At 45.6% G+C, this 25,340-nt stretch overlaps 1 protein-coding gene across 1 annotated transcript; it reads left to right on the top strand.

Annotated features, from left to right (window-relative positions):
- Nucleotides 1-1,261: 1,261 nt before the first annotated feature.
- On the top strand, nt 1,262-23,055 carry Slc5a9 (solute carrier family 5 member 9). Its single transcript, XM_035438938.1, has 14 exons — nt 1,262-1,390; nt 3,672-3,743; nt 6,414-6,518; nt 6,836-7,000; nt 8,033-8,138; nt 8,926-9,006; nt 9,241-9,446; nt 9,653-9,788; nt 10,225-10,332; nt 12,238-12,388; nt 15,187-15,355; nt 16,776-16,991; nt 20,053-20,236; nt 22,847-23,055. Exons 2-14 carry the CDS (start codon nt 3,729-3,731, stop codon nt 23,053-23,055), a joined length of 1,851 nt encoding a protein of 616 aa, XP_035294829.1. The 5' UTR covers nt 1,262-1,390; nt 3,672-3,728.
- Nucleotides 23,056-25,340: the final 2,285 nt, after the last annotated feature.

Here is a 25,340-nt window from a genome sequence, read left to right on the forward strand (position 1 = left end):
AGCTAGAGGGCCAATCTGAAAGAAATCCTCAGCTCCGCTTTTTCCTTTCTCTATCCCATAATGAAAAGAGAAGAGGATGTTCTTCCTACACCCAGCCCTATGCTTCTTACCACAGGCTGAGGTGAGGATGCATGGTCACAGGAGTCCCTTTATCCATACCAATCTGAGACTGGCCTGCTTATGCACAACAACACACCACTCACGAATGAGAAATCCAAATGTAACTCTTCCAGGATGAAGGCAACAGGCATGCCTTGTGCCTGTCATCTGGGCCTGTTGGCAAGATGGTGGCTAATACTGATTTATCTGTGTTAGCACTGAGAACCAAATAGCCCAGAGCTTACAAAGGATCTCAGGAGTACATTCTACTCTCCTTGGTGCAGAGGCAGGCAGCACTCAAGCCTGTTGATGAGCAGAATACTTAAACTCAGAGACAACAACTTGCCAAGGTTATCAAAAGTATAGTAAAAAAAAATGTGGTGGGGACCAGAAACCAGGCTACCTGAGTCTTAGAAGACAGTTTTCCTCACTGAACTCTACTCTTTTCTAGGTAGAGCTTGACATCATCCATTTCACCTGTCATAGGCCAGGACAGGAAATGTGGGTTGAGCATCAGAAGATGTAAATTTGGCTTGCCTTGACATAAATGGCCTTGTTCTTTGCAAGAAACTTCTAGCTTTTCCTGGGTCTCAGTTTCCTCCATTGTAAAACAAGGAACCTTGGTGGGTTGGAGGTGAGGATATATGAAGCAGCAGTGGCTTTGCAGGGATGGTCATAGACTCTTCCTGTCTTCCCTCCTTTCACTCTCATTGTGTAAAGGAAAGTTGTATTAAACTGGTGACTAAGAAACCTGAACTCCAGCCTCAGGCCCACGGTCATTTTCCTCAGCTCTTCCACAGAGGAGCTACCTGGGCACCTTGATTTCTAAAGTAAGTGTGTGCATGCGTGCGTGCGTGCGTGCGTGCGTGCGTGTGTGTGTGTGTGTGTGTGTGTGTGTGTATTTATGTGCATATATGTGCATGCAGGTATGTACAATGGCAGCAGGCAAAGAGAAGGAGGGAGGGAAGAAGTTGTGCAAGGGAAGGCACTGAAGTTAGAAGAAAAGTGGGCAGGACCTCGCATGCCAGAAGGACTCCTGGCTTTCTCAAAGGCCAATGATGCTTGGGTTTGTTTAATCATTAAAGGGAAGGAATGAAGCCAGGAGGACATCAAAGTCCAGCCTGCTGGGAAGGACAGTAACAGATGAGCAATGGAGCCTGGAGATTCAGGGGATGCAGTCAGCACTGAGGCAACACCACACTCAGCACTGGACTCTGGAGTCAGCCTGCATGCCTATGACATCGTGGTGGTGGTCGTCTACTTTGTCTTCGTCCTTGCTGTGGGGATCTGGGTGAGTGAGAACTAAGTAATGCTGAAGCCTGACAGAGACAAACAGAAGCCTCTCTCTTGAGCTGGGAGAAGAGGGGGGGGAAGGAAGAAGAAGATATAACCATAGGTAGCTGAAACTATGGTACTTTAGGAATCTCCCATTCCCATCATGTCCCATATGTATGAATGAGGCCTAGAGAGATCTGTGGCCTGCCTGAGAAATTCCCTGTGAGCCACAGGCAGGTCAGCCAGGAGCTGTGACTTCCAACTCCTTTACTCACTGTGAGTCTGACTCTCCTCTCCTTTGCCTCAGGACTCCCAACTCAGAGTGAGCTCAACACTTAGCCTTCCTCTCTTTCTATTAGTGTCTTGAACAAGGAAAGAGCTCAGACTCACATGCTCTCAGGCAATAGCGCTTTGCATATTCCAATATGCCTATAGTTCAAAGAAACCACACAGCTGGGGGAAGGTGCAAAGCTTTGATCTACTCTAGCAGTTAGAGCTATATGGCCCTGGGGATGATATGTTGCTGGTGATACTGTTGAAAGTTGTACTCATTCGGTGACAGGACACACACATGCACTTGGCACAGTGCCTGGCGTGCAGGTAGCAGGTAGCAGGTAATAAACAGCTTCTGTTATCAACACAGGATTCTGCTGAGAGGCCAGTACTTTCAGACTGCTGTGAGGCAGTTCATCACCCAAGTATCGGTTTGTCAGGAACACCTATGGACCTCAGGCCTCTCCTCTGTGAGAGGCCCTCACTTTGTTTGAGGAAGAAGAGGGCTCAAGAGGTGGCCAGCATGAGAAGCCTAATTCCTGTGTGTATTGGACAAGTCCTTTCCTGCCCTGTTGCTCAATTTCTCATCTGTGAAATGTGTTTTTAATGCTATTGTTGCCACCAAGATGATCAGAGGTGACACAGGAACGTTCTAACCATAGCTTAACACATGCCAGGCCCTGTACATGTGTGTATCTGTCCCCAGTGACTATTAGCTTTTGTTTTTCCTTTCTCGACTTCAAGGATTTCTTGTTTCTCAGATCTAGTCAGATTTGTTGCCTTCCACTCTGAAGTAACTTCTACTCCTGTGCCAGCTTTCTGTTGTGACAAAACTTTGAAGATATATTTAGACTCCAGGCTTCAGAGGTCTCTGACCATGGTCAGCTGATTCTCTTACAATGGAAGTGTGGGAAGGCAACAGGAGCCTGGAACAGAGGAGGAACAGAGGAGGGTGATCATCTTGTGGATGCTGGGAAACAGACAGAGGAAAATGCTGGGGACAAGACATAACCTTCAAATACATGCCCTTCATGGCCCCTTTGCTCTAACCATAGTTGCTACTGCTTTTCTAATAACCTATTCAATTTTGAATTCATCAAATGGGTTAATATATTGATTATGTCAGAATCCTCATAATCCAAACACTTCCTAAAATCTGCATGTCTGATAGTGCATATGAGGCTTTGGAACATTTCCAACACAAATTGCAACATACATTTACCCACTATCAGCCACAGAATCTCATCATGCCCTGCCAAAATACCCCTAGCCACCCTGAAAGTGTAACTCTTCTCCACATCAACACAAAGGCACAAAGGTGGAGAAAGCTCAGCTATCAGTCTTGTTAGTGTCTTGACCAAGTAGTTTGGGCTTATGTACCCAGAGAAAGAGCTCCTTGTGCCACCTCACCCTTCAGAGCACATCCCAAAACAAGCTGTTGACTGGCCACCTACTGGCTCCTTCCAGGAGCCTCGATGGGTTCAATGGTGTGTTCTGACTCCAGGTCATATCAAGGAGTGTCCCAATAGAGTTTTTTTTTTTTATTCTGAACAGTATTGAGAATGGTTAGAGCAGTACTCTCTCCAGTGTGGGAGTCTATCTGAGAAGAAAGAAGAGGTTAGCTATGGGGAGAGTCAGTCACTATGCACCTGAGACAGATTCCAATCCATCCCTTGGAGGAAGTCACAGAAGGAAGAACAAGCAGACACTAATTACCATTCAGAATGTTTTCATGATATTCTGGTATTCCTGAAGATCTTGGACAGCCATTGCCTTCTTTGTTTTTTCACGTCAGTCCTTAGAAATAGATGGAGAGCAAAACTACGAAAGAGGGTGTGATTCTCCCACAGATCCATAGTTTAAAAAACACCAATGCCTTAAGTATAGAGACAACTCTGCTCTACCTCAGTTCTAGTCCTCTTTGTTCCCACAGAGCCTGTACCAAGAGGGCAATTAATCAGGGGAGGAAGGTGGGGACTATCAGAGGCTTTAGAATTACTGACATCTTTGCATATTCTTTCCAGTCATCTATCCGTGCAAGCCGAGGAACCGTTGGTGGCTATTTCCTGGCTGGGAGATCCATGACCTGGTGGCCAGTGAGTTGAACTTTCTCCCTCCTCTCCCAGCATATATTCCAAGTTTTAGCCATCTGTGACCTCTTCTCAGCTTTTTTTTTTTTTTGCCAGAATTTCATCAGCACCCTCCTACTGTTTTGCCCAGTTCCAGATTCCTCTCTTGCTCCAATCCATCTAGCAGCCTGAGACATCTCACCTGGGTGCCTCCCAGGCATGTCACAGATGGCTTTCTGGGGCTCTTTTGCTATATCTACACAGAAGCCAGAGGTGGGAAAGGAGCATAGATTTGATAGCACACAATTCTAGAAGTTCGTAAGCTGGGATTCCAAACAGAAGCTTATAGCTCTATACTAAAAAAGTAGAATCTCATGACCCCAACTTTTAGAACCAAAGAGTTATTGTTCTCAGTGCTCAGGGAAGGGATTGTTGCTCTGAGCTTGCAGCTCTAACACCTGGGGACTAAATAAAGTTACCTTTGGGTGCTGAGGCCTTCAACTCTTTAATCCTCAGTGTCTCTCTCAATCTTTTCCAGTGATCCAGATTTACAAGCCCTGTACCCTAAGCTACCATTCAGCTCTTCACAATAAGCTTCTTGCAGTTTCTGACCTCAATTTTTTTTCTTTTTAACTTTTCAGCCTAGTGTTCTGTGTCAGAACTTTGGATAACAGGGTCCTTACCTGTCAGAGGGTCTCTGCAACTCTTAGTTGCCTCTCACTACTAAAGCTGGTATGCCCTGTGATTTAACACCTGCTCTTCAGGCAACCAAACCAACATGTTCTACTTGTGATCAAGACCCCTAGTAGGGAAAGAGGCCAATTGGCAAACTGTTTCAACACTGAGATGCAGCAGGGAGTTTGGGGGGGAATACACATAAGAGAAGCTTCCTAAGCTAATTGATAAAAAAAAATCTAACAACCAACCAACTCATATGGCCAGAAAAGAATGGAAGCACACTTACCCTCAGAATATAATTTCACCAATCACAGCCTGGTATGCATATAACTTCTAATTCCACCAATCACATTCCTTATATAGAGACCAATCATAAGCCTCACACTGCACCAATCATAGACTTCTTCTGTGCCTTTTGGGAGTTGTGGCCCCTCCTTTGTTACTTGGGTAGCTATGGGATGAGTAGTATTATCCACTGATGATAATCTAGCCCAAAGTGTGATCTTTCCAATCCATACATGCTTTCTGGAGTGATCATGAAGGTGGCACAGTCTCCCAAAGCAGCCATTTGTGGCTTCTGCAGCATCCCTCTGAAGGTGGAGTGTAGTTTCCTAAATGGATCAATGAATAATTTGAAGGAACCGAGATGTCATGACAACATTCTAGCCATTCACTCAATAGGAGCTGCTAGCTTGACAGCTGCCTGATTGAGGCATCAGGGTTCAGGGAAGAATTTGTTAGCTGTCAATCAAAGGGCAGAGCAGCCCACCATTCTCTCTGCAGTTTCATTCATTCACGGGAAACAGACAAACAAACAGAAACAAAATTAAAAGACCTCAGAAATAAATACCTTTAATAACACTTGCAGTGCTCAACCCAGAATCCAACCTGGTATTTCATACCCAGAGAAAGTTCAGTCTCCCTGCTCTGTCTCCAGGTGTGGTCCCTATGTTGGACACTGGATCCATTGAGATATATCTGGAGTTCTCCACTGTAAGGATGCTCACAGTTGAGTGGGCATATAGACCTATGAATAATATAATCAAACCTGGGGTAGAAGAAGGCACTGGGTTTCCCATAGCTTGGTGAAGTTGCTGGGGCTCAGGCAATAGGTGGATAGGAAGTGGGAATCATTTTCTTGAAAGAATGACACCCATACATTATACTGAAGAATAGTGAATTGGGAATTAGAGGCAAGCTCCCAACTATCTCCAGAAATCGATCCCAAGGATTCATGAACCATCATCTTTCCTATCAGATCATACCCTATATTTCTACTGATCCTTTAAAGTTAGCTTCCTCTTCCCAAAGTGGGATGAAGGGAGATCAGGTCTGCTTAGAAACCCAGCCACATCAATCTCACACACAAATTCTCACGTGCTCATTCATGTATGCATACACTTCTCACAGTCAAACTCCCACACACCAAGGCAGTCATATACATATATTCATATAGGCAAACATTCACGTATACTCACACGTGTGCATACATATACTCTCCCACTCACTTTCACACATTCATTCACACAATTTTACACTTAAAGACTCCCACATACTCTAGCCTTTTCACGCCCTCGCTCGTCACTCACTCTCATTCTCTCACACTCATAATGCCAGTCATTTTTGACCCTCCATTTTGGTGATGTTCACCATCCCTGCTCACCAAGGCTCACCTGCTCTCTAAGAAAAGAAAACCCAGACAGCCTTTGGGAGTGTCTGGAAGATTTGGTTATCTGGAGTGCAGGATCATAGAACAGGGAACATATGTCAATTTAGCATGATAACTATCTCAAGATATTTGAGTCTGGAAACCTAGAACTTCACACGAATAATGAGAAATGACTGGTGCTTCCAGATACTTCATTGTGAGGAGAAAGAAAAACCCCTGGGAATGGTTCTGCTAGCCAGTACCTCAAAAATTACAGCCTCTAGCTGCCTCCTTTCTGTAAGTAGTCCTAAGACCAGATTGCTCCAAACTAACTCTGATCCTTGACCCTTAACCTCACTTGTGCCTTTCAGATTGGAGCATCGTTGATGTCCAGCAATGTGGGCAGCGGCTTGTTCATCGGCCTGGCTGGGACAGGGGCTGCTGGAGGCCTTGCTGTGGGTGGCTTCGAGTGGAATGTAAGGAAGCTGACCTGACTGACTGCTCCAGAGTGTTGAGGGTCAAAACCATCTCCTGTGCCTAGCCTTAGAGATAAAAGATGTCTTGGAGGTACTTGAGAGGTTAGTTGGAAACAAAGAATCCATTACATAGATGATGAAATCAAGGTCTTAAAAGGGAAAGAAGACTCATCTGAGGTTATCCAGGAAAGCTGGGATCAGGATACAGGTCCCTCGTTTCCCCACTCAGCTCAGGGCTCTCCCAAACAACATGCTGCCTCCAGGTGCAAAACAGCCGATCTTTCTACAATAAAAATACCTTCTCTATGTTCTCCCAGGCAACCTGGCTGCTCTTGGCTCTGGGCTGGATCTTCGTCCCTGTGTACATCGCAGCTGGTGTGGTCACCATGCCACAGTACCTGAAGAAAAGATTTGGAGGACAGAGGATCCAGGTGTACATGTCAGTCCTGTCTCTAATCCTCTACATCTTCACCAAGATATCGGTGGGTACGACTGCAAGGTGGCTTCTGTACCATGGACTTTATGCTGAGTTCACTGATGATGGGGAGGGATGAAAAGGAGGAAGGGGGAGGGAAGGATGGAGAGAGAGGATAAAATGAAAGGGTGTGTGGATAGAATGAAGGATAAAAGGAAGGAAAGATGGATCCACCTGATTTCAGAGAACACCTGCATCTAGAAGTGGGAAAATCAGTCATGAATGATAAATTCTTCAAGTGAATATTGATATTTCACACAAAGTACTATCAAAATAGAGTCCACTCTTCCTTGTTTCCATTAACTGATACTTCACTCAGCAAGTCTACATAAAGGATTAGGTCTAGAATCAGCACTGGATCTTGACTCCCATACCCTGTGTGAGTTAGGTACCCCCACTACTATATTATTGACTCTGTAATCAGTTTATAAACAATCATGTAATGTGCTGAGCAAACGGACAGGAAACAGACTCAATCAGGTGTCAGATCTAGCCATGAAATTACTTTGAGGACCAACACTGTTAGCTGAGGCAGTCTTTACCCCAAGTCCCATAATAACCCAAGACTGGGGATAATCCAGAACCGTGGCTGCCTGCCTAGACAGCCCTGTAGGCCTATGCTATCTCATGGGGCAGCCAGAAACTTGAACAATTCCTATTCTCTCTTCCCAAACGTCCTCTTCTCCACCTCCAGCTTCTAGCTTTACTTCCTTTTTCTTCCACTTTCATCTCTTACCCTGGCATTAATAATATACAGACAAATATTTCAAGACTAGCGGATTAGTCTTTCATTTAAACTATTATACAGCATTGTTTCACTCTAAATTCCACTATGCCTCCATGTCTACAAGGTCAAGTCCACATTCTATAATGTGGTACTTTAATGCCAAGACCAAACTCAGCAGCACAATGCTTCAGCCTTGTCTCCATTGTTTGATAAAGGCTGGGGACACCGGATAAGGTAGGTGACACACCCACAACAACCATCCTGGAAGCATTGGGTGGCATGGATTCATGGGTCTTTTCTTGCTTACTATAGACTGATATCTTCTCTGGAGCAATCTTCATCCAGATGGCCTTAGGCTGGAACCTCTATCTCTCCACAGTAATCTTGCTGGTGGTGACAGCTGTCTACACCATTGCAGGTAAGAAGAGGCCTTAGGGGAAAGGCCTTAGGATGTAGAGTCCATGAGATGAGGAGGGACACTTTCACTGGCAAAGATATTGAGAGACACAAAGATAAAGATAGACAGAGACGGAAAGAAGGGATGATCCAGAGAGAAACAGTGAGATAGGGAGAGACAGATAAACTAATGAAGATAGATACACTATGAGAAAGCACACAGAAGATGAAAAGACACTGGGAGAGAAAAGTGGTGGGAAGGGCAAAGATGAAAAATCTACCTGGAAAAGGCAGGGAATGAAAGAGATATGGGGTCCTGCTGAGGACTAGATGTGCAAGGATAAGGTGGGAAATCAATGAACTGCTGCCTGGGCTAGAGCCACTGTGGCAAAGCCATGAACCCACTCTGCTCTGTTTCCTTCCATTCTTAGAACTGGGGTTCCCTGGAACAACATCCTAGGACAGAACAACATATGGCTAAGTTGTCTTTAAATGGTGAAGGCAGCTAGGTGGACTTTGGGAGGGAAAGCAGAGAACTTGCAAGAACAGCAGGCTGTTGATGGTGCAGTGCCAGACCTTGTCATGGATAGAAAGAATTACATCAGAACGCACTGGTCTGTAGTCAGCCATCATAGTCCCTGGATGGGATAAAGAGAGAAGAGATGGAGAAGAGTCTGTCACCAGGGTTCCATGCTAAGAGGGCTCTGTGTCTTCTCTAGTCTCCCCCAGTATAGCCAAACATAAGGCAGGTACCCAGAGGGAAACTTCCCATTGATGCTGACTGATGTATCCTCTCCTTGGGTACCTAGGAGGGCTCACTGCTGTGATCTACACAGATGCTCTACAGACCGTGATCATGGTAGGGGGAGCACTGGTCCTCATGTTCCTGGGTAAGAAAGAGGTCTAAATACACCCTATCCTTGAACCCTAGAACTATCTATAGCATAAGATAAGGGTCAGGGATCCATAAAGTCAGGATTCTCTGTTTCAAACCAAGAATCTTGAACCCAAAGCTCAGCACCCTGACCCCTTCTCAATTCTCAAGTCAATTCAAACCCAGAGGCTCACATGAGGCATCAATGGAACCACCAGGTTCACTTCTCACACCATGTCTCTTCCCACAGGTTTTCAGGAGGTGGGCTGGTACCCAGGTCTGCAACATCTATATAACCAGGCCATTCCCAATGTCACAGTTCCCAACACCACTTGTCATCTCCCACGGCCTGATGCCTTCCACATGTTTCGTGACCCTGTGAATGGGGACATCCCATGGCCAGGTTTCATTTTCGGGCTCACAGTCCTGGCCACCTGGTGTTGGTGCACAGACCAGGTAATGTCCCCAGCCTGACTTGGTCCATCAGAGGCTTCCTGAAAAGAAATAACCAAACAAGCACGTGGTACATAGAGAGTTGGATACCATCCTAGGATAAAGTGGAGGCAATGACTAGTATTGGGGTTCACCTGCACTGAGCTAAGTCCCTCTCTGACCAGTGACATATCTTCACTTATATTTATGCTTATCTCACACTATTTCAGGTGATTGTGCAGAGGTCTCTCTCTGCCAAGAGTCTTTCCCATGCCAAAGGGGGCTCAGTGCTGGGAGGCTACCTAAAAATGCTTCCAATGTTCTTCATTGTCATGCCTGGCATGATCAGCCGGGCTCTGTACCCAGGTAAGAGCTAGTACCGCTCTCTGTGCATTTTGGGGTTTGCAGGGTGTTTTCAAAGAAGACTTTCCTAGGACAGGTGAACCAGAGCAGGGGCTGGCAGGATTTCTCAAGTAAGAGAACACAGGAAACATTTAGACTTTGTACTGGAGTTGAAAAAAATCTGCATCTGAAGGTCATTTTCAACTTTTCTCCTTCATATGGAGAAGAAGCAAGACATTCTTGGATCTGCCCAAGGATATTTGTTTTTAATCAAAAGAATCAAACTAGCTTTGCAATGTAGTTCATGCACAAAAACAAATCTATATGCAATCAGACCACTTGTCATTTGACCTTCTAGACTAGGTTGGAATCTCCAGTGAACATATTTCCACAACATCAGAAGGCAAATAGTGGGCCAATCTAAAAAGGCACAGAACCATACAGCTCTCTTCTTTTGCAGATGAAGTTGCCTGTGTAGACCCTGACATCTGTCAAAGAGTGTGTGGGGCCAGAGTGGGATGCTCCAACATTGCCTACCCAAAGCTGGTCATGGCTCTCATGCCTGTGGGTGAGTCTTAGCTCTCCCACCCTTTCTACCACCTAGTACCTCCTTCAAGGCATACTACCCAGGATGGACTGTACTACAAATAGATGCAAATAGAAAAGAGAAAGACCCACCTCTGCTCCCACCCCAGCATACACACACACACACACACACACACACACACACACACACACACACACACACACACACTTCCTCAAGCTTTCCTGATGAGTCACAAGAAACACCTTGTCAAAGACCAAGAGTATGGGAAACACCATTCTAGGAAGAGTTCACATGCAAATGACAAGGGCGGAAAGATCAATCGTGCAATGCACCATTAACAACAAGGATAAATGCAAACAGCTTTGTAACATGAAAAAGAAATGACCCAGACACTGTCATTGGGGTTCAAACTTCAAGCTGAATATCAAGAAAGCAAAGCATCTGGCCACTAGCCTCTTACCTCGACCTCAGGCTGAATGGGTTGATCCTGTCTACATGAGCTCTCACCAAGCCTCAGACTGTGTAACCTTTCCTCAGTGCAGCTGGAGTGGCCAAACATTATGCAGGAGTACAGTCTTTTCTCTGAGAGCAAAGGACGGCACTGGAGACCAGAGGGAGCTGTTATCCAAGAGTGAATAATTACATTTGTGCTTTCAACAGACCACTGTGCTTGGAGAATAGAGCATAGAGAAAGATTGGGAGGGGGAAGTCAAGGAAATGTAAGTGAGGGCTCTGCAGTGGTCCAGATAATTGACACTGAATGCTTGACCAGACCAGTGGCTTCAGAGATGAAGAGAAGGCATTTGAGGATTTGTGGAGTAAGACTGGCTGGATTCGATGACTCAGTATTCATTAGTGACAAGAAATACAGAGGCCCAAAGATGGTTCCGATCTTGATCTTGAGAAAGTGGGTTTGTAATGGTATTGAGTCAAGGAACTGGAAGGCAGTAGATGAGTGGTTATTGCTTCTCTTTAGTGATTACAGCCAGTTGAAGAAAGAGCAGAGATAGTGAAGGTCTAACCAGGGCCAAGCAGTTAAGAAAAGGAAAGAATGGGGAGAGATAAGAGAAGGGTCCAGGATAATGAGGACATCGGGTGAGAGAGACCAGAAAGGTGTTATTAGCCAGAGGGAAACAAAAGATTCAGAAGAGGGATGCATCAGTTTGGAACACTGGAGTTCAAAGCACATATAAGGCTTCCAGGGAGGCACTATGACTTAGTTACACATACACATTTGGAGAGAAAGAGGCCTTAGGTGGGCCAGAGAACTTCTGAGAGTCATTTTCCCAGTGTTGAAAGGTCATTTCCAGAGCTTGGCCATCAGAGGTAGTAACTTCAAATATCAGTGTACCCTCCAATATTTCCAGTGTCCAGGTGAAAAAAAACGGGCTCAAGAAGAGAAAGCTCCTAGTCCTAAGATCATTTAGCTAGTTACCTGCAAAGCTAGGAAACAACCCAGGTTTCTGTCTCCAAGGCTGGGACTTCAGGTAATGACCATAATGTACTACAAAGCACACTTATTGTTTTTAAGTACAAAATATGTCATAAAATACATTACCAGAAACCCTCTTGCTCCCAGGCCCAGGAATCCATCACCATCCACAGCCATGAAACTAAGACATACATCAAGACTGAAGGAAACCTCTGATCAGTTTTACTCATGCACATCTTAGAGGGCACAAGGGGCAACCAAGACTCAGAGAGCCCAAATGGGTCACCCAAGGCCACAAAGCAGAGACAGAGGCTGGCCAGAACCTGGCCTCAAGCACTGTGGGTTTCCTGATTCTGTATCAGTCCTAGATGGGACCCTCACCAACACCTACCTCATTCCATCACCACCCCAATACTTTTGGCTTTGTGTAATCACCATTGTCCCGGCAGAGCCCTTAAATGGGCAGCTTTCCATTCAGCCATGTCTCTTCCCAGGTCTGCGAGGCCTGATGATTGCTGTGATCATGGCAGCCCTGATGAGCTCACTCACCTCCATCTTCAACAGCAGTAGCACCTTGTTTGCCATAGATGTGTGGCAGCGCTTCCGCAAGCAGGCAACAGAGCAAGAGCTGATGGTGGTAGGCAGGTATGCTGACCATGCTTCCAGAGCACCCTCTATCAGAAGAAATCTCTCCCTTCTCCCATCCCTGCTTCCTGGGAAGACCAGCTAGGTCTAGACCCCAGGCTTGCAGTCAGACTGTGCGTTCCATGGGAGTTGGCGTAAGTCCCTCCCCAGATCAATGGCATCTCTCCCACTTCAGAATAATGGGGGAGGGGGAATATATCCTTACTTATTTTTTCTTTATTTTATTCGAATTAGAAACAAGATTGTTTTACTTGTCAATCCCAGTTCCCACTCCCTCCCCTCTTCCCCTACCACTCTCCCCAACTCAAACCCTACCTATCACATGTTCTTTCTGCTCCCCCTGGATGGTGAGGCCTTCCCTAGGGTGTCATCAGAGTCTTTGGGATAGGGCTTAGGCCCACCCCTGTGTGTCTTGGTTCAGGGAGTATCCCTGTATTATCCTTGCTAATTTAACTAACAAGTTCACTGTGAAATGCTAATGCATGTAAACCCTGACTGGTAAGTATAAGTGGGGAAACACCTCACCCCCTGAAGTCTTTTGGACCATCTCTGACTGTTATCCCAGGACAATGACAATGCTACTAACCTAACCCACCAGATTTACCTAGAACATATATCATTTGCCACACTGTCGTACCAGGGACACACAGGTTCATGATATAGGCCAGCTCTCAGGATGTCCCCAACTTACAACAAAGGTGGATCTTCAAGAGACAGTGAAGTGTAGTCTTGACTGAGATGTCCATAGAGAAGTTGTCTCCAAATGACCCACAAGCTTTGAACATCAAGATATGGAGGTTGAATTTCACCTTGCACGTAGTAGGTTGCGTTTTCAAAAGCACAACTTAGTGGTAAATTTCCTTAGTCTCCAAAGACTGAGTTCACCTAAGGGTAAAGGGCTCAAATCTCTGCCTCTCACTTCAAGCCTCCCACACCCTGGCTTCAAAACTGAAGAGCGCATTCCAATCTCCTTGGTGGATTGGATATCTCATTCTTTGTACTCACTATCTACTCCTGGGCATTTTTGCTTCTGCCCTATGGCCACCAATCTGGACACACCCAAGCAATAACCTAGCATATAAGAGTAGGACAGTAGAGGGAATGAGCATCAAGGAGGACAGGTGGGCAAGTACTGCTCTAACAGGACCCAAGAAAGGGAAAGTGGGAGTAAAAACAGAGAGGAAAGCATTTCAAAGTATTCCTCCTTTCTGCTCAACAACAGGCCTATAGTTCTCAAATAGTGTGATTTGGGCTCCATCTCCTGGCCACATACATTATTGCATTCAGGCCATCCAAGAAAAGTTCTTTTTTTTTTAAATCTCATTTTTATTTATTTTTTATTAGAAAGATTATTTTACATGTTAGTCCCAGGTCCCTCTCCTTCCCCTCCTCCCCTGCCACCCCCAACTAACACCCTACCTATCCCTTACCCTTTCTGATCTCCAGGGAGGGTGAGTCCTTCTGGGGGGGTCTTCAAAGTCTGTCATATCCTTTGGGATAGGGCCTAGAACCAGCCCCTTGTGTCTAGGCTCAGAGAATATCCCTCCATGTGGGATGGGTTCCCAAAGTCCATTCCTATGCTAGGGATACGTACTGATCCACTACAAGAAGCCCCATAGATTTCCAAGGTCTCCTCACTGACACCCACATTCAGGGGGTCTGAATCAGTCCCATGCTGGTTTCCCAGCTATCAGTCTGGGGACCAAGAGCTCTCCATTGTTCAGGTTAGCTGTTTCTATGGGTTTCATCAGCCTGGTATGGACCCCTTTGCTCATCTGTCCTCTGTCTCTGCAACTAGATTTCAGTTCAATTCAAGGTTTAGCTGTGGGTGTCTGCTTCTACTTCCACCAGCTTCTGGATGAAAGCTATACGATGGCATATGAATTAGCCATCAATCTCATTATCAGGGGAGGGCATTTAAGGTAGCCTCTCCTCTGTTGCTTAGATTGTTAGCTGGTGTCATCTTTGTAGCTCTCCAGACATTTCCCTAGTGCCTGATTTCTCTTTAAACCTATAATGTCTCCCTCTATTATATTATCTCTCATCTTGCTCTCTTCTGTTCTTCCCCCAGCTCAACCTCCCTGCCTCATCATGTCTCATATGTGGATTTTAGACATAGATTAAAGGATTACCAGCCTACAATCCACACTGCCAGAGAAGCTAGTAAACAAGGAAGACACTAAGAGAGACATACATGGTCCCCTGGAGAAGGGGAAAGGGACAAGATCTCCTGAACAGATTGGGAGCATGGGGGGAGGGAAGAGAGAACTAGGAGAGTGAGAAGAGGAGAAGAGGAGGGATGAGGAAGTCATTGTTTTTTGTAGTTTATAAAATCAGGCACCAACAGTGTTTTGGGGTTTGGGGCCTGAGTGAGAATCAGCTGAGAGGGGGTATAAGGAAGAAGCAGAGACCTGTGGTTAATATAAGGCTGGAGCCATCCTTGGCAAGTAAAACGCTCTAGACAGAGCTGAGTGCAAAGAGGAAGAAAGTCATCCTCAGCAGAGACCTTCCAGGGAATGGTTGGGGTGGAAGGTATGGGTTAGTCCTCATCAGTGGGGATACAGGACAACCTTGAAGCCATCCAATATGTGAAGACTAAGGTTTCTTGAATTCTGAAGTTCCAGTATCTAGGCTTTTGGCTGTCTAATTTCTGCCTTTTAGTATTTGGAATTCTAACCCATAGACCTTCTCTGGCCCAGGGACCACTTACTTTCTTTCCCTTCCTGATTCCCATGCATACTTCTTCCTGCCCATGCTCATGTGAGTGGTACTCACAGTGCCCTGTGCTCTTCCCACAGGTTGTTCATAGTCTTCCTGGTAGTCATCAGCATCCTCTGGATCCCCATCATCCAGAGCTCCAATAGTGGGCAGCTATTTGACTACATCCAATCTATCACCAGCTACCTAGCCCCACCCATCACAGCCCTCTTCCTGCTGGCCATCTTCAGCAAGAGGGTCACTGAGCCTGTGAGTGCAACAACCCTGCCCCTCCCCGACACATCACAGGATCTTCGATAAGGGTGTTTTGCTCATCTGGTACTTAAGACCTTGAGCAAAGCCACTGCCTTCTCTAGGTTTTATATCTTACCATGAGGTTAAGGGACTCTCATTTGGCCAGGAAACACTTACCGACCCAAATATGACATCTCCAAGGATATAACTGTTTACCAGGTTCACATGGATCTGCCATCTTGAGCAGTCAGGGAAGAAAGGTGTTTAAATATGCAATAAGGTCAAAGGCCTCTGGAAAAGTAAAGAATCGGTGAAGAGATTCCTAGGAGAGGGCAGGGAAGACTTCCTGGAAGAAGTGTCATGTAAGTCAATTCCTGAAGGGTCAGTGGTAGAGGAAGCAAACGCTGGACATGAGCGGCTTGTGAAAGTGCAGGCCATCCTGGGGCTCTGCGGTCTCTGCTCCACCTGTAAGCCTGTATCCTCCTATGCATAAGCAAAGCAAGAATGCCAATGTTGATGCAGTGTGAACTCATGGGGTGGCGTCCACACAGCTGTCCTGTAACTAAGCTGAATCCTGACAAGTAGGGGGGGGGCGGTAGATATATCAGGATGGAAACCTTGGCTACATCTCAGTTCAAAAAGAAGACACTGGCCCAAATCTGCTGGCTGTACCTTAGCAAATTAAAGTATGTCGTGTTCATGACTCCACACAACCAGTGGGAGAACTCTAGGTAGGTAACAACAAAGGCCATCATAGGAATCCTTCTCCTTAGGCTTCCCTAAGCAAGATATCTGCTACTTTTGAGATCTATTCTTACTGACCACAGAACATAGCAAGGACCCTTGAATTCTGGGTAGACTTGCTTGTTCCAAAGTGCTGAATTAGAGATCAGTATCTCATTGTTCACATCTCAGTCATCTGAAGAGTTCATACTGGGAGCAGGTGTGGGTTAGAAATATACGGGACTATAATTGTGAGGTTCCAGAGACTTCATTTTTTAAAGGAAGAGTGGAGATCTACTCTGTTTTCTAATTTTCATAACAGAATTTTGCAAGCAGGTTCCTGGTGTTCCTTGCTTAGTAGAGAAACACCCTTCATGCTATTTAATTACTGAGCATCTGTGACTCAGTACTTGCCAGTCTCCCCTTTCACTGCACATAAGGAGACTCTGAGCCAAAACAATCACATCGATGGGCTCAAGCAATTCTCATGGAGCCATGATCTCCACTCTAGTGCAGCTCTGAAACTCATATCCATCTCAGCACAGTGCTCTGCCAGCCTTTGAAGTCAAGACACAGAATGTCAATGGGGAACTAGGTAAGATGGCTAAAATTTCCACTATAATAAGCCAGTAGGAAGGAGATCCCTAGACTTCCTAGGACCTACCTACCTCACCCCAGTCACTCCCTATCTGTGTCTCCACTCTCTCCTTAGGGTGCCTTCTGGGGCCTCACGTTTGGCCTAGCAGTGGGAATAGTGCGCATGATTCTGGAGTTCTCATACCCTGCCCCAGCCTGTGGGGAGGTGGACAGGAGGCCTGCTGTCCTGAAGGACGTCCACTACCTGTACTTTGCCCTCCTCCTCTGCGGACTCTCTGCCATCATCACTGTCTTAATCAGCTTCTGCACAGAGCCCATCCCTGATGAAAAGGCAAGTGGTGTTTTCAAGCTGAGGCTTCTGGGAACGAGTCCTCTGTTCCTAATGCCCAGAAGCCCCACCCCCACCACTGACTTTTATCCTATTGGATTATGGTTTCATCTGCTGCCAAGCAGATATCCTTTGGAGGACATGCTCACTGGGTATGAATTTCCAGGTAAGAAGTAACCCATTCAGTTCAAAGTTACGCATTCTCTACCAACTATGTGTCAGGTGTGGTGCTGGGTTTACAAAGATAAATGGTCCCTACCAACAACTGGTTTACAAAGATAAATGGTCCCTACCAATAACTGTCCCCAGGAAAGCAATACCAACACAAACTGGTAATTACACAGAAGAAAAAAAAACATAGAAGGACTAGGCTTAATGAGAGAGGCTAAGTATGGGGGTGTCCAGGCATGGTGCACTGGCAATGTCTCTCTGAGATGTATAGTGGGAAATTACCAATACAGAGTCAGGTAGAAATATAAGGGTATTTAATAGGGAAACTACAGAGATGGACTTAGAAGAACTAGAGATTTTGTTTAATAGTAAGAAAGAAGTACACGAGAAAGGAACCAGAGTGCTGACTACTCCCCAGTCTCTGAATACTGATACCCAGTATCTTATCATCAGCCTGTTTGTTTTTCTCAAGCCACTGTAATTACTTATCACTTGATGTCATAAACATCAAGAATGTGTCATATCACCTTTCTGGAGTCTGGAAGCCTGGGGTCAAGGGACCAGTAGGTTGTTTTCATCTGAGGGTTCCTCTGAAGCTTAGCGATGGCCATCTTCTCCCTGAGTCTGTCCCTGTATCTGTCTGGGACCTGATCTCTGTAGAGCTGCCCACGTTCTCTTAATTATTTTCTAATAACCCTATCTTCATATGTAGCTTTAATCTGCAATGTGGGAGCTAAGACTTCAACATCGAAAATCTCAGAGGGCACAAAGTGACCCCTGACAGAACCTGTGGTAGAAACTGGATCCTAAGCATTGAGTGGCAGTCATTGTGTGCACTCTTGCCTATGTGGAGCCTGTGAGCTAGTAAGATGTCTTTATGACTCCCCAAACAAAAGGGGCTCTCACAGATGAGCAAGTGAGGCTAGTTCTTCTTGTGGCCAGACATGGCCTCCTGCTGCTGGAGTCTCTGTTGTCCTTTGTCTGAATCTCACTCCTCACAGCAAAACCATCCCCACGTTAGAATCCATTCCTGGATCATCTCTGACACCACTAATGTCAGCTAGAAAAACTGTCTTCTAGTTCTCTGAACCATGAAAAGGGGAGATGAGAAAAATTTCAGGGCCATCATCTTTTTTTCTCTGGTTACAGAAGCCTCCCCCCTCCTCCTCTCTATTCAAAGAACAGTCTCCATTACTAGCTATATTTTTTCAACCCACTGCCGTCCACAGAGAGCCACTTAGATTGATCTCAGTGAAGGTACTCATATTCTTGTTGCTAAAATAAATGGCTAACACTTTGTCACTATCTTAAGTGAGTTCCAAGAGACACTCCATACCACTGACCACATCTTGAACCTCGAAGGCCTCTTTTTGAATCATGCCTGCTATGATTTTTGTTTTGTCATTCTAATCTTCTGGTCATTTCATGGATTTTTTTTTCCCCTTAGAAACACCTCTGTGGCATGATAACCTTGTGCAGTGGTTCTCAACCTGTGGGTCTCAACCCCTTTGGGGGTTGCATACCAGGAATTCTGCATATCAGATATTTACATTACAATATATAATAGTAACAATATTACAGTTATGAAGTAGCAATGGAATAATTTTTATGATTGGGGGTCACCTCAACACCACAACATGAGGGTCACAGCTTTAGGGAGGTTGAGAACCACTACGTTAGAGTGTCCCTGGGCTACAAATTCAGCAACTGTTTATGTCACTCAATTCTGTCTTTATCACTCTCTCAAGACTCAAACCAAAAATCAAACCACCTCCTGGTGACATGAAGACACATTGCTCATATGCTATTAATGACACAGGGTGTGAGCATAAAGTTCACAAATTTTACAGAGATGTGTACAAACAGATAAGCTTCCCAGGGTCTCATGATCCCAGACAGAGGCACACTTGGGCCTGACACAGATGAGCACATGATGCAAAGTAGGACCATAGAACAAGGCAGGTGACAACACCTGGCCCTGCATGTAACAGAGCAACTGGGCAGGGGAAAAATTTTTCTTGTTAAAGGAGACCTTCAGAGGCACCAACATGGTTGGGTCTAATGCCACCAGTGTGATCTAAAGAAGCTGCATTTTAGTACTCAGGATCACAGAAAAAGGGAGATGTAAAGTTCCCAGGACCACCCAAGAGAGATGAGGTTTGTTTCTCCTTACTGAAGGTCCCAGAAGCTTTACAGACACTTCAACTTCAACCTCACCATCGTGTGGTGTGTGTGTGTGTGTGTGTGTGTGTGTGTGTGTGTGTGTGTGTGTGTGTACTTGCCGGCACATGGGCGTGTGCATGTGCATGCATTTTTTCTCTTCTCCTCCTCTCTCTCACAAAACAAAAACTACTCTTGTCTTGTATCTTCTCTCCCTTGGAGGGGATCCATCACCCATGTCATCAGCTGAGCCAGGAACCAAGAGCTATGATAGTCTCTCTTCTTCTTCACCTGATCATTCCATAAGTCACTGCATCCTGTACATTTTACTCTCCTAACATCTCATGAGTCTGCTACTTCCTGCAATGGAGAAATGGATGCATGGCTGAGTGCTTGCCTAATATGTGTAAGGCCTAGGTCTGGCCCCAAGCACTGCAAAAGGAACAAATGCCACCTGATTTCTGTCTGTCTTTGTTTCTCTGGGTTGAGCTCCAAGCAGCTGGAGAATTCCTGACCCAGATCTCACTAACTGCACCCAGCCTGGGGCTGACAGAGGGTAGGTGCTCAAGAAAGGCTGTGAACTTGAAGAAAGAGGAAAACCAGGCACCCTCTCACAGCCTCACCTTGTTCTTCACCCTGTTTTATATGGCTCTGATGGCCTCCCATGAGTGAGACCTCCTTCTCCACAGCAGGACAGTCTTCTGACTCTGAATGTTGTCTCCTCTTGCTCTAGCTTGCTCGCCTGACCTGGTGGACGAGGAACTGTCCCTTACCTGGGCTAGAGAAGGAAGCCTCTGTGAGCGGGAATGAGATGGAAGGGGAAAACACACCAGGACTGGTAGGCAGGCCAGATGTGGAGGACTCTGTAGGAGATGAAGAAGAAGTAAACCCCACCCAGGGGCCTGAGGAACCAAGAGGTAGGTTGGGTGCATGTGGAAAAGGAGCAATGGCGACAGACATAATGCTGAGGGCTCCCCCAAGGATGAATTTTGTAGGGCTCTGAGAAAACATCAAAAGCATCCTTTCACTTTCCTATGTGACTGCTAAACCTATTAAGACAGATGAGATTGAAAGGCTGTCTTGGTCATTCATGAGATGGGTAGGTTTTGATTCTATCCACAGGGAGATACACTTACTAATACCAGACCAGGCATCAGACAGTGGTGCCCACCCATTCTCCCCAGATCTAACCAACATCACAGCCTGAAGGAACTTATGGGCCGGAAACCAAATAGAATTATGCCCCCTTGAGTTTCCTCCACAAGGAAGGGAGCATCAGGCATCACCAAGAAGCAACCCCCCTTGTCCCTGCCTACATTTATGTATTTATTCCCCTCTTGTCTCAATGATACTGTTCATAGTCACACAGAAGCCTGGTTATCTCATGGGAAGAGTGTAGAGAATGCCCACACACTTGTGTTGTTGTCATGGGGATACCTCAAAACAATGGCTACTTCTCTGCCAAGCTCCTGGAGCTGCTGATGGCTTCCCAGAGGTTGATAACTGTGTTGAGATTATATATTAATCAAATCAAAGCCATAGTATGCCAGTTGAAGATATAATGGGGTCATAACCTTCATTTACTGAGATTACATAATATTAAGATACCCCAATGATAGAATGGCAACATTATAGAAATTTTTGTTATAATATTCCCAAAGAAAAAATTTTAAATACCAAAAGTGACATCAGTTGCAAATTAAAGTCCAAAATCAATTACCTTACCCTTATGAAGTAGAAATTTAATAAAATTTAAGCACTGTATTTATTTCTAGGCTTAGTTACAGATATTTTCACTACCTTGTTGGAGCTGGGATTCTCTCTGAAGCAGCTCTAATAGATTTGGGCAAAATTCCATCAGACTTCTGAAATCCTGAGTGTTGTACCTGCCTCTGCAGTGCCCACTTTGGTAACTGGAGTAGGTTAAACAGACACTGTTGGCAAAGCATCACTTGCTGGACCTGCACAGTTGCTGATGTTCTTGCCACTCAGTTGTGTATTCACTGGAGCCCTGAACTGCTCCTCAGGCTTGAATGGGCTCCCACTTTTTGAAGCCTTTTACCCTCATTCAGGACCCTCATGCTATACACATGGCCACTTGTCAGTAACAAATGATATCTTGGGCTCCAAAGCCATCAAGGTCTAAGGCTCACTACTTCTTGCCCAGAATGTGGTAGTTAAAGGTCTGTAGAGCAAGCTGTAAAGGAGAGATGTTCTCTTACAAGCACCACAGTCAAACACAAAGATGCTCATTTCAGAATCACCCCATGCCAAGCCAAAGCCACTCTCCCTGGCCTTACCATCACCCCACTTAGGTTAACTGTATTTTGCTTGGCAAAATGTAGCTTTTTAAAAAATGTAAATTTTATAGCCATGGACCTGATTTTGGAAGGGTCTCAAAACTGTTTCCTGCATCACTGCTAAGTCAAATTCTGCCCCCTAAAATGTTTATGATCTGAAAAGACCATTCTTCAAGCAGTCAAGTAGGTGAGGCAGTTTAAGGAAGAGAAGAGAAGGTGTCTAGGAAAAAGGAGAAACTGCCCATGATGATTGGACACCAGTTACAGAGACAGACAGGCCCCTTGCTAGTCCCTGTGTCCAGGGCAATGCTGTGCCTGTTGATACAAAGGAATGCCTGCTCCCTGTGAACAGCTACACCTGAGGAAGAAAATGAGTCAGCCATAATGTCCAATAGAAATATAGTCTCTAGCTCTCAAGTCCAAACTTATTACAAGAGACCACCATGGAGGAAAGAGAGGCCAGGGAAGGCAGCGGCATATGCAGTGAATCCTTTCTGAAATGAAGAAACCCTGAGACAGGGGAGAAGCAGCCTGTTCAAGCTTAGCTTTTGTGAGATATGTGATCCCATGCTCAGCAGCTCACTTCACAGGCCTGGCCTGCATTCTTTAGACACCTGAGCACTTGGACCTCATTCATACAGCCTCTTCCAGACCCAGCACTGGTAGCTTTTGTAGTATTATCAACCCCCATTCTCATTAGATGCTTAAACAACACTTAGAATAATACAGGTCATGTCACTAAGGCATACAGAGGAGGAAGAACCTGCCACTAAAGAGACCTGGATGATTTATACATGGCTTTATGCAAGGCTGAAGGCAGAGCTGGCCCTGGTGCCAGGTTCCTGACCTCTAGTTCAATGTCAACCCCCACAGGCAGGGAAATGAATCTGTCTGGTTTGGATGTTTCTCCTCCTGGGGAAATAGGCTCTTTTTTTGTCCCCACTCTGAACTGGTGCTGTGAATGAGAACACATGATACTAGCTTAAAAACACTACCTCCTATAATGATATGCTTCTGAGCTGCGACCATTTGGATGCTATCACCAAAGTCACAGCTCACCCTAGGGACCCAGGTTAGAGCCTTACAAAGTGTCTTCCCACTGTATATTCCACTCCTTCCTTCCATGTCTTACCATCCCCCCTCTTTCATCTCTTGTCCATCCTTCCCCTTCTCCATCTTTTCTTCCTCCCCCATCCCATTCTTCTCTCATTATGGCCTGTCATCCAGCCCAACATAGGTCCTGGGGGAAATGGCTGTGGAGCTGGTTCTGTGGACTCTCAGGGTCCCCACAGAAAGCCATGAGCTCAGCTGAGCAGGCTGCACTGGAGAAGAAGCTGACCAGCATCGAGGAGGAGCCACTCTGGAGACATGTCTGCAACATCAATGCCATCATCCTCCTGGCCATCAACATCTTTCTCTGGGGCTATTTTGCGTGATTCTGTAGGCCAGGATTTAGTTGAAGTGGTTAAATATATCTGAACCCTGGCCAGGCCCAGAGACCAGAGGCAGCCTCTCTTCTCACCTTCCTATGCTAACTGAACCACAGAGGCAAAGAGTAAAAGCCCAGGAAGAACATCCAGTCAAATATACTTGGCACATGGAGATGTGAAGGAATGGAGAGACCATTAGGACTGCCTAGGGTCACACAGCAGCACTCATACTGGGTCTCCAACTCCAGCGCTCTTTCTGCTACACTGCCCTGTAACTCTACCTCAAAAACACCATTTCCTCAGTTTATTCAAGAATCTTAATTGTTATATTCAGATTACACATATTAAGAAAATAAGTAGAGAATTCTATCCAAGTGCAATGTGTTTTCACGTTTCTCTATCTGCTTTCCCTTTCTGTTTCCTCTCTCCTTCTCCCTTGTCCTCCTTGGCTCCCAGTAATGTGCAGCATGAGTCTGGTGAAGACAGCCTTATCATGCCATTGGTTCCTCAGTTGTGGCTGCCAATCCCATAAGAGTGAAAGGCAGAGAGGTAAAAGTCAGTGTCTAGGACACAGCACTCCTAGACCAGGATTCTCCTTGGCACAGTTCTAATTCTTCTTCTACCCATACATCCATACCTGCAGTCTCCACATTCTAGGCCTAGGCTTAGGGTCCAGCCGGAGAGACAAAATATGTTGAAAGCAACAAGAGTCAAACAGATCTAGGGAGCAGAAAGGACAGCCTGGAGGTGGGTGAGGAGCACTCCACAGTCTTTATCCCTTTGCCTTCATCTGTCAAAACTCTTCCCTGAAATATACCAGAGACTGTGACCTTGAGCAGTTTCCCAAGAAGCTTTCCAAATGCCTCAACCTGAGTGAAGGTCCTGCTCAGCCCTCCCAGTGCAGAGGCTGTGTCTGTCCCTGTGGCCCTTATCACATTGTCCTGTAGTGCTGTCTCCTTTCTAGATAGTGCTTGTCTAGGAGCAGGGATCGATGGTTATGTCCAACATGACTTTGTACTTATAAAAAAAAGAAGTCAATAAATGCTTGTCGGGTTCATATGCTCTCCCAGGTGCTATGGACTTTGCTCTGTGGATAATGGGGCAGAGACTTAGGGAGTTGGTTGCCTGGGAGGAGACTCCGTGGGTATCAGAAACAGCTGAGTCTCAGGCATCTAAGCTGAGTGGCACAGATGTAGATGAGAATGGCCTTTCTCCCTCTCCCATGGTCCTCTGCAATGCTGCCTTTGACCACCAACCATGTCAATGATCTCTCACTCCAACTGCTGACAAAACTCCATTTGACTGACCTACAGATACAGCCACATCTCTGAACCTCTTCTCTTTCTGCTACCTCCCAACTTTTTGTTTCCAGTGACTTTCCGACTCCACGATGCCTTTGTCTCAGAGGACAGCATGCTCTGTCTTTCTTCATGGACTCTGAATGAGTTATGGATTCCTTCTGACTTCCTCTCAAACCATTCACCCAATTCATTTGTGGGTAGCAGATTATAATGAAAAGCTGGAAGGGAATGAATTTCAACAGGAGCAGAGTCTAAAATTGATTTCTGACTGACCTTCCTTCTGTTTTGACAGAGGTCTTATGTAGATCAGGCTGGCTGCAAACTTACTATGTAGCTAAAGATGACCTGGACCTTTTATGTGTATGTGTACATATGCATACATGTCCATGTATGCATGTGTAAAGCATATGCATGTGGATGCCATAGGTAGATATTTATTTTTTTTATTTTTTTAGCCATGGTCTCTTAATGAACCTGAAGCCATGTGCCATGTGCTGACCATGTTCTGTGCTAAGCTTCTCGTTCCCAACTAGAGATGCTAACTGAAGTTATCAGTTACAGATATGATGCACACAGATGACCTGAAACGTCAGGGTAATGATGCTACTGTAGAGCTAGCACAACCTGTTGCTGAAGTAATTGATGAGTATAGGGCAAACTAGAAGAATGAGATCAGGAACTGGACTTTGGAGGTTGGAATGTACAACCTTCTAGAGGTTGTACAATGTAAAAGGTCAGCATGTGCTAAAGTGCAAGAGTATGTAACAGGCTCCCATAAAATATGGATCTCACACACTTGTCTATGAATGCTGACTCTATTAATATTTCTTCAGAATCATGTTTTCTTTCAGTATCTGTCTGGTAAGGCAGAGCTGGGAGATTTACTGACTCGGGACACAAGACAATGGGCATTTCGCAAGTGGAGCAGGGGCTGACTGTACCCTGGGTGTTCATGACTTCTGTTGACTGTCACTTCCTGTCCAGAGCCCT

This window comes from Cricetulus griseus, chromosome 2 (assembly GCF_003668045.3).
Source record: "Cricetulus griseus strain 17A/GY chromosome 2, alternate assembly CriGri-PICRH-1.0, whole genome shotgun sequence".
NCBI lineage: Eukaryota > Metazoa > Chordata > Mammalia > Rodentia > Cricetidae > Cricetulus > Cricetulus griseus.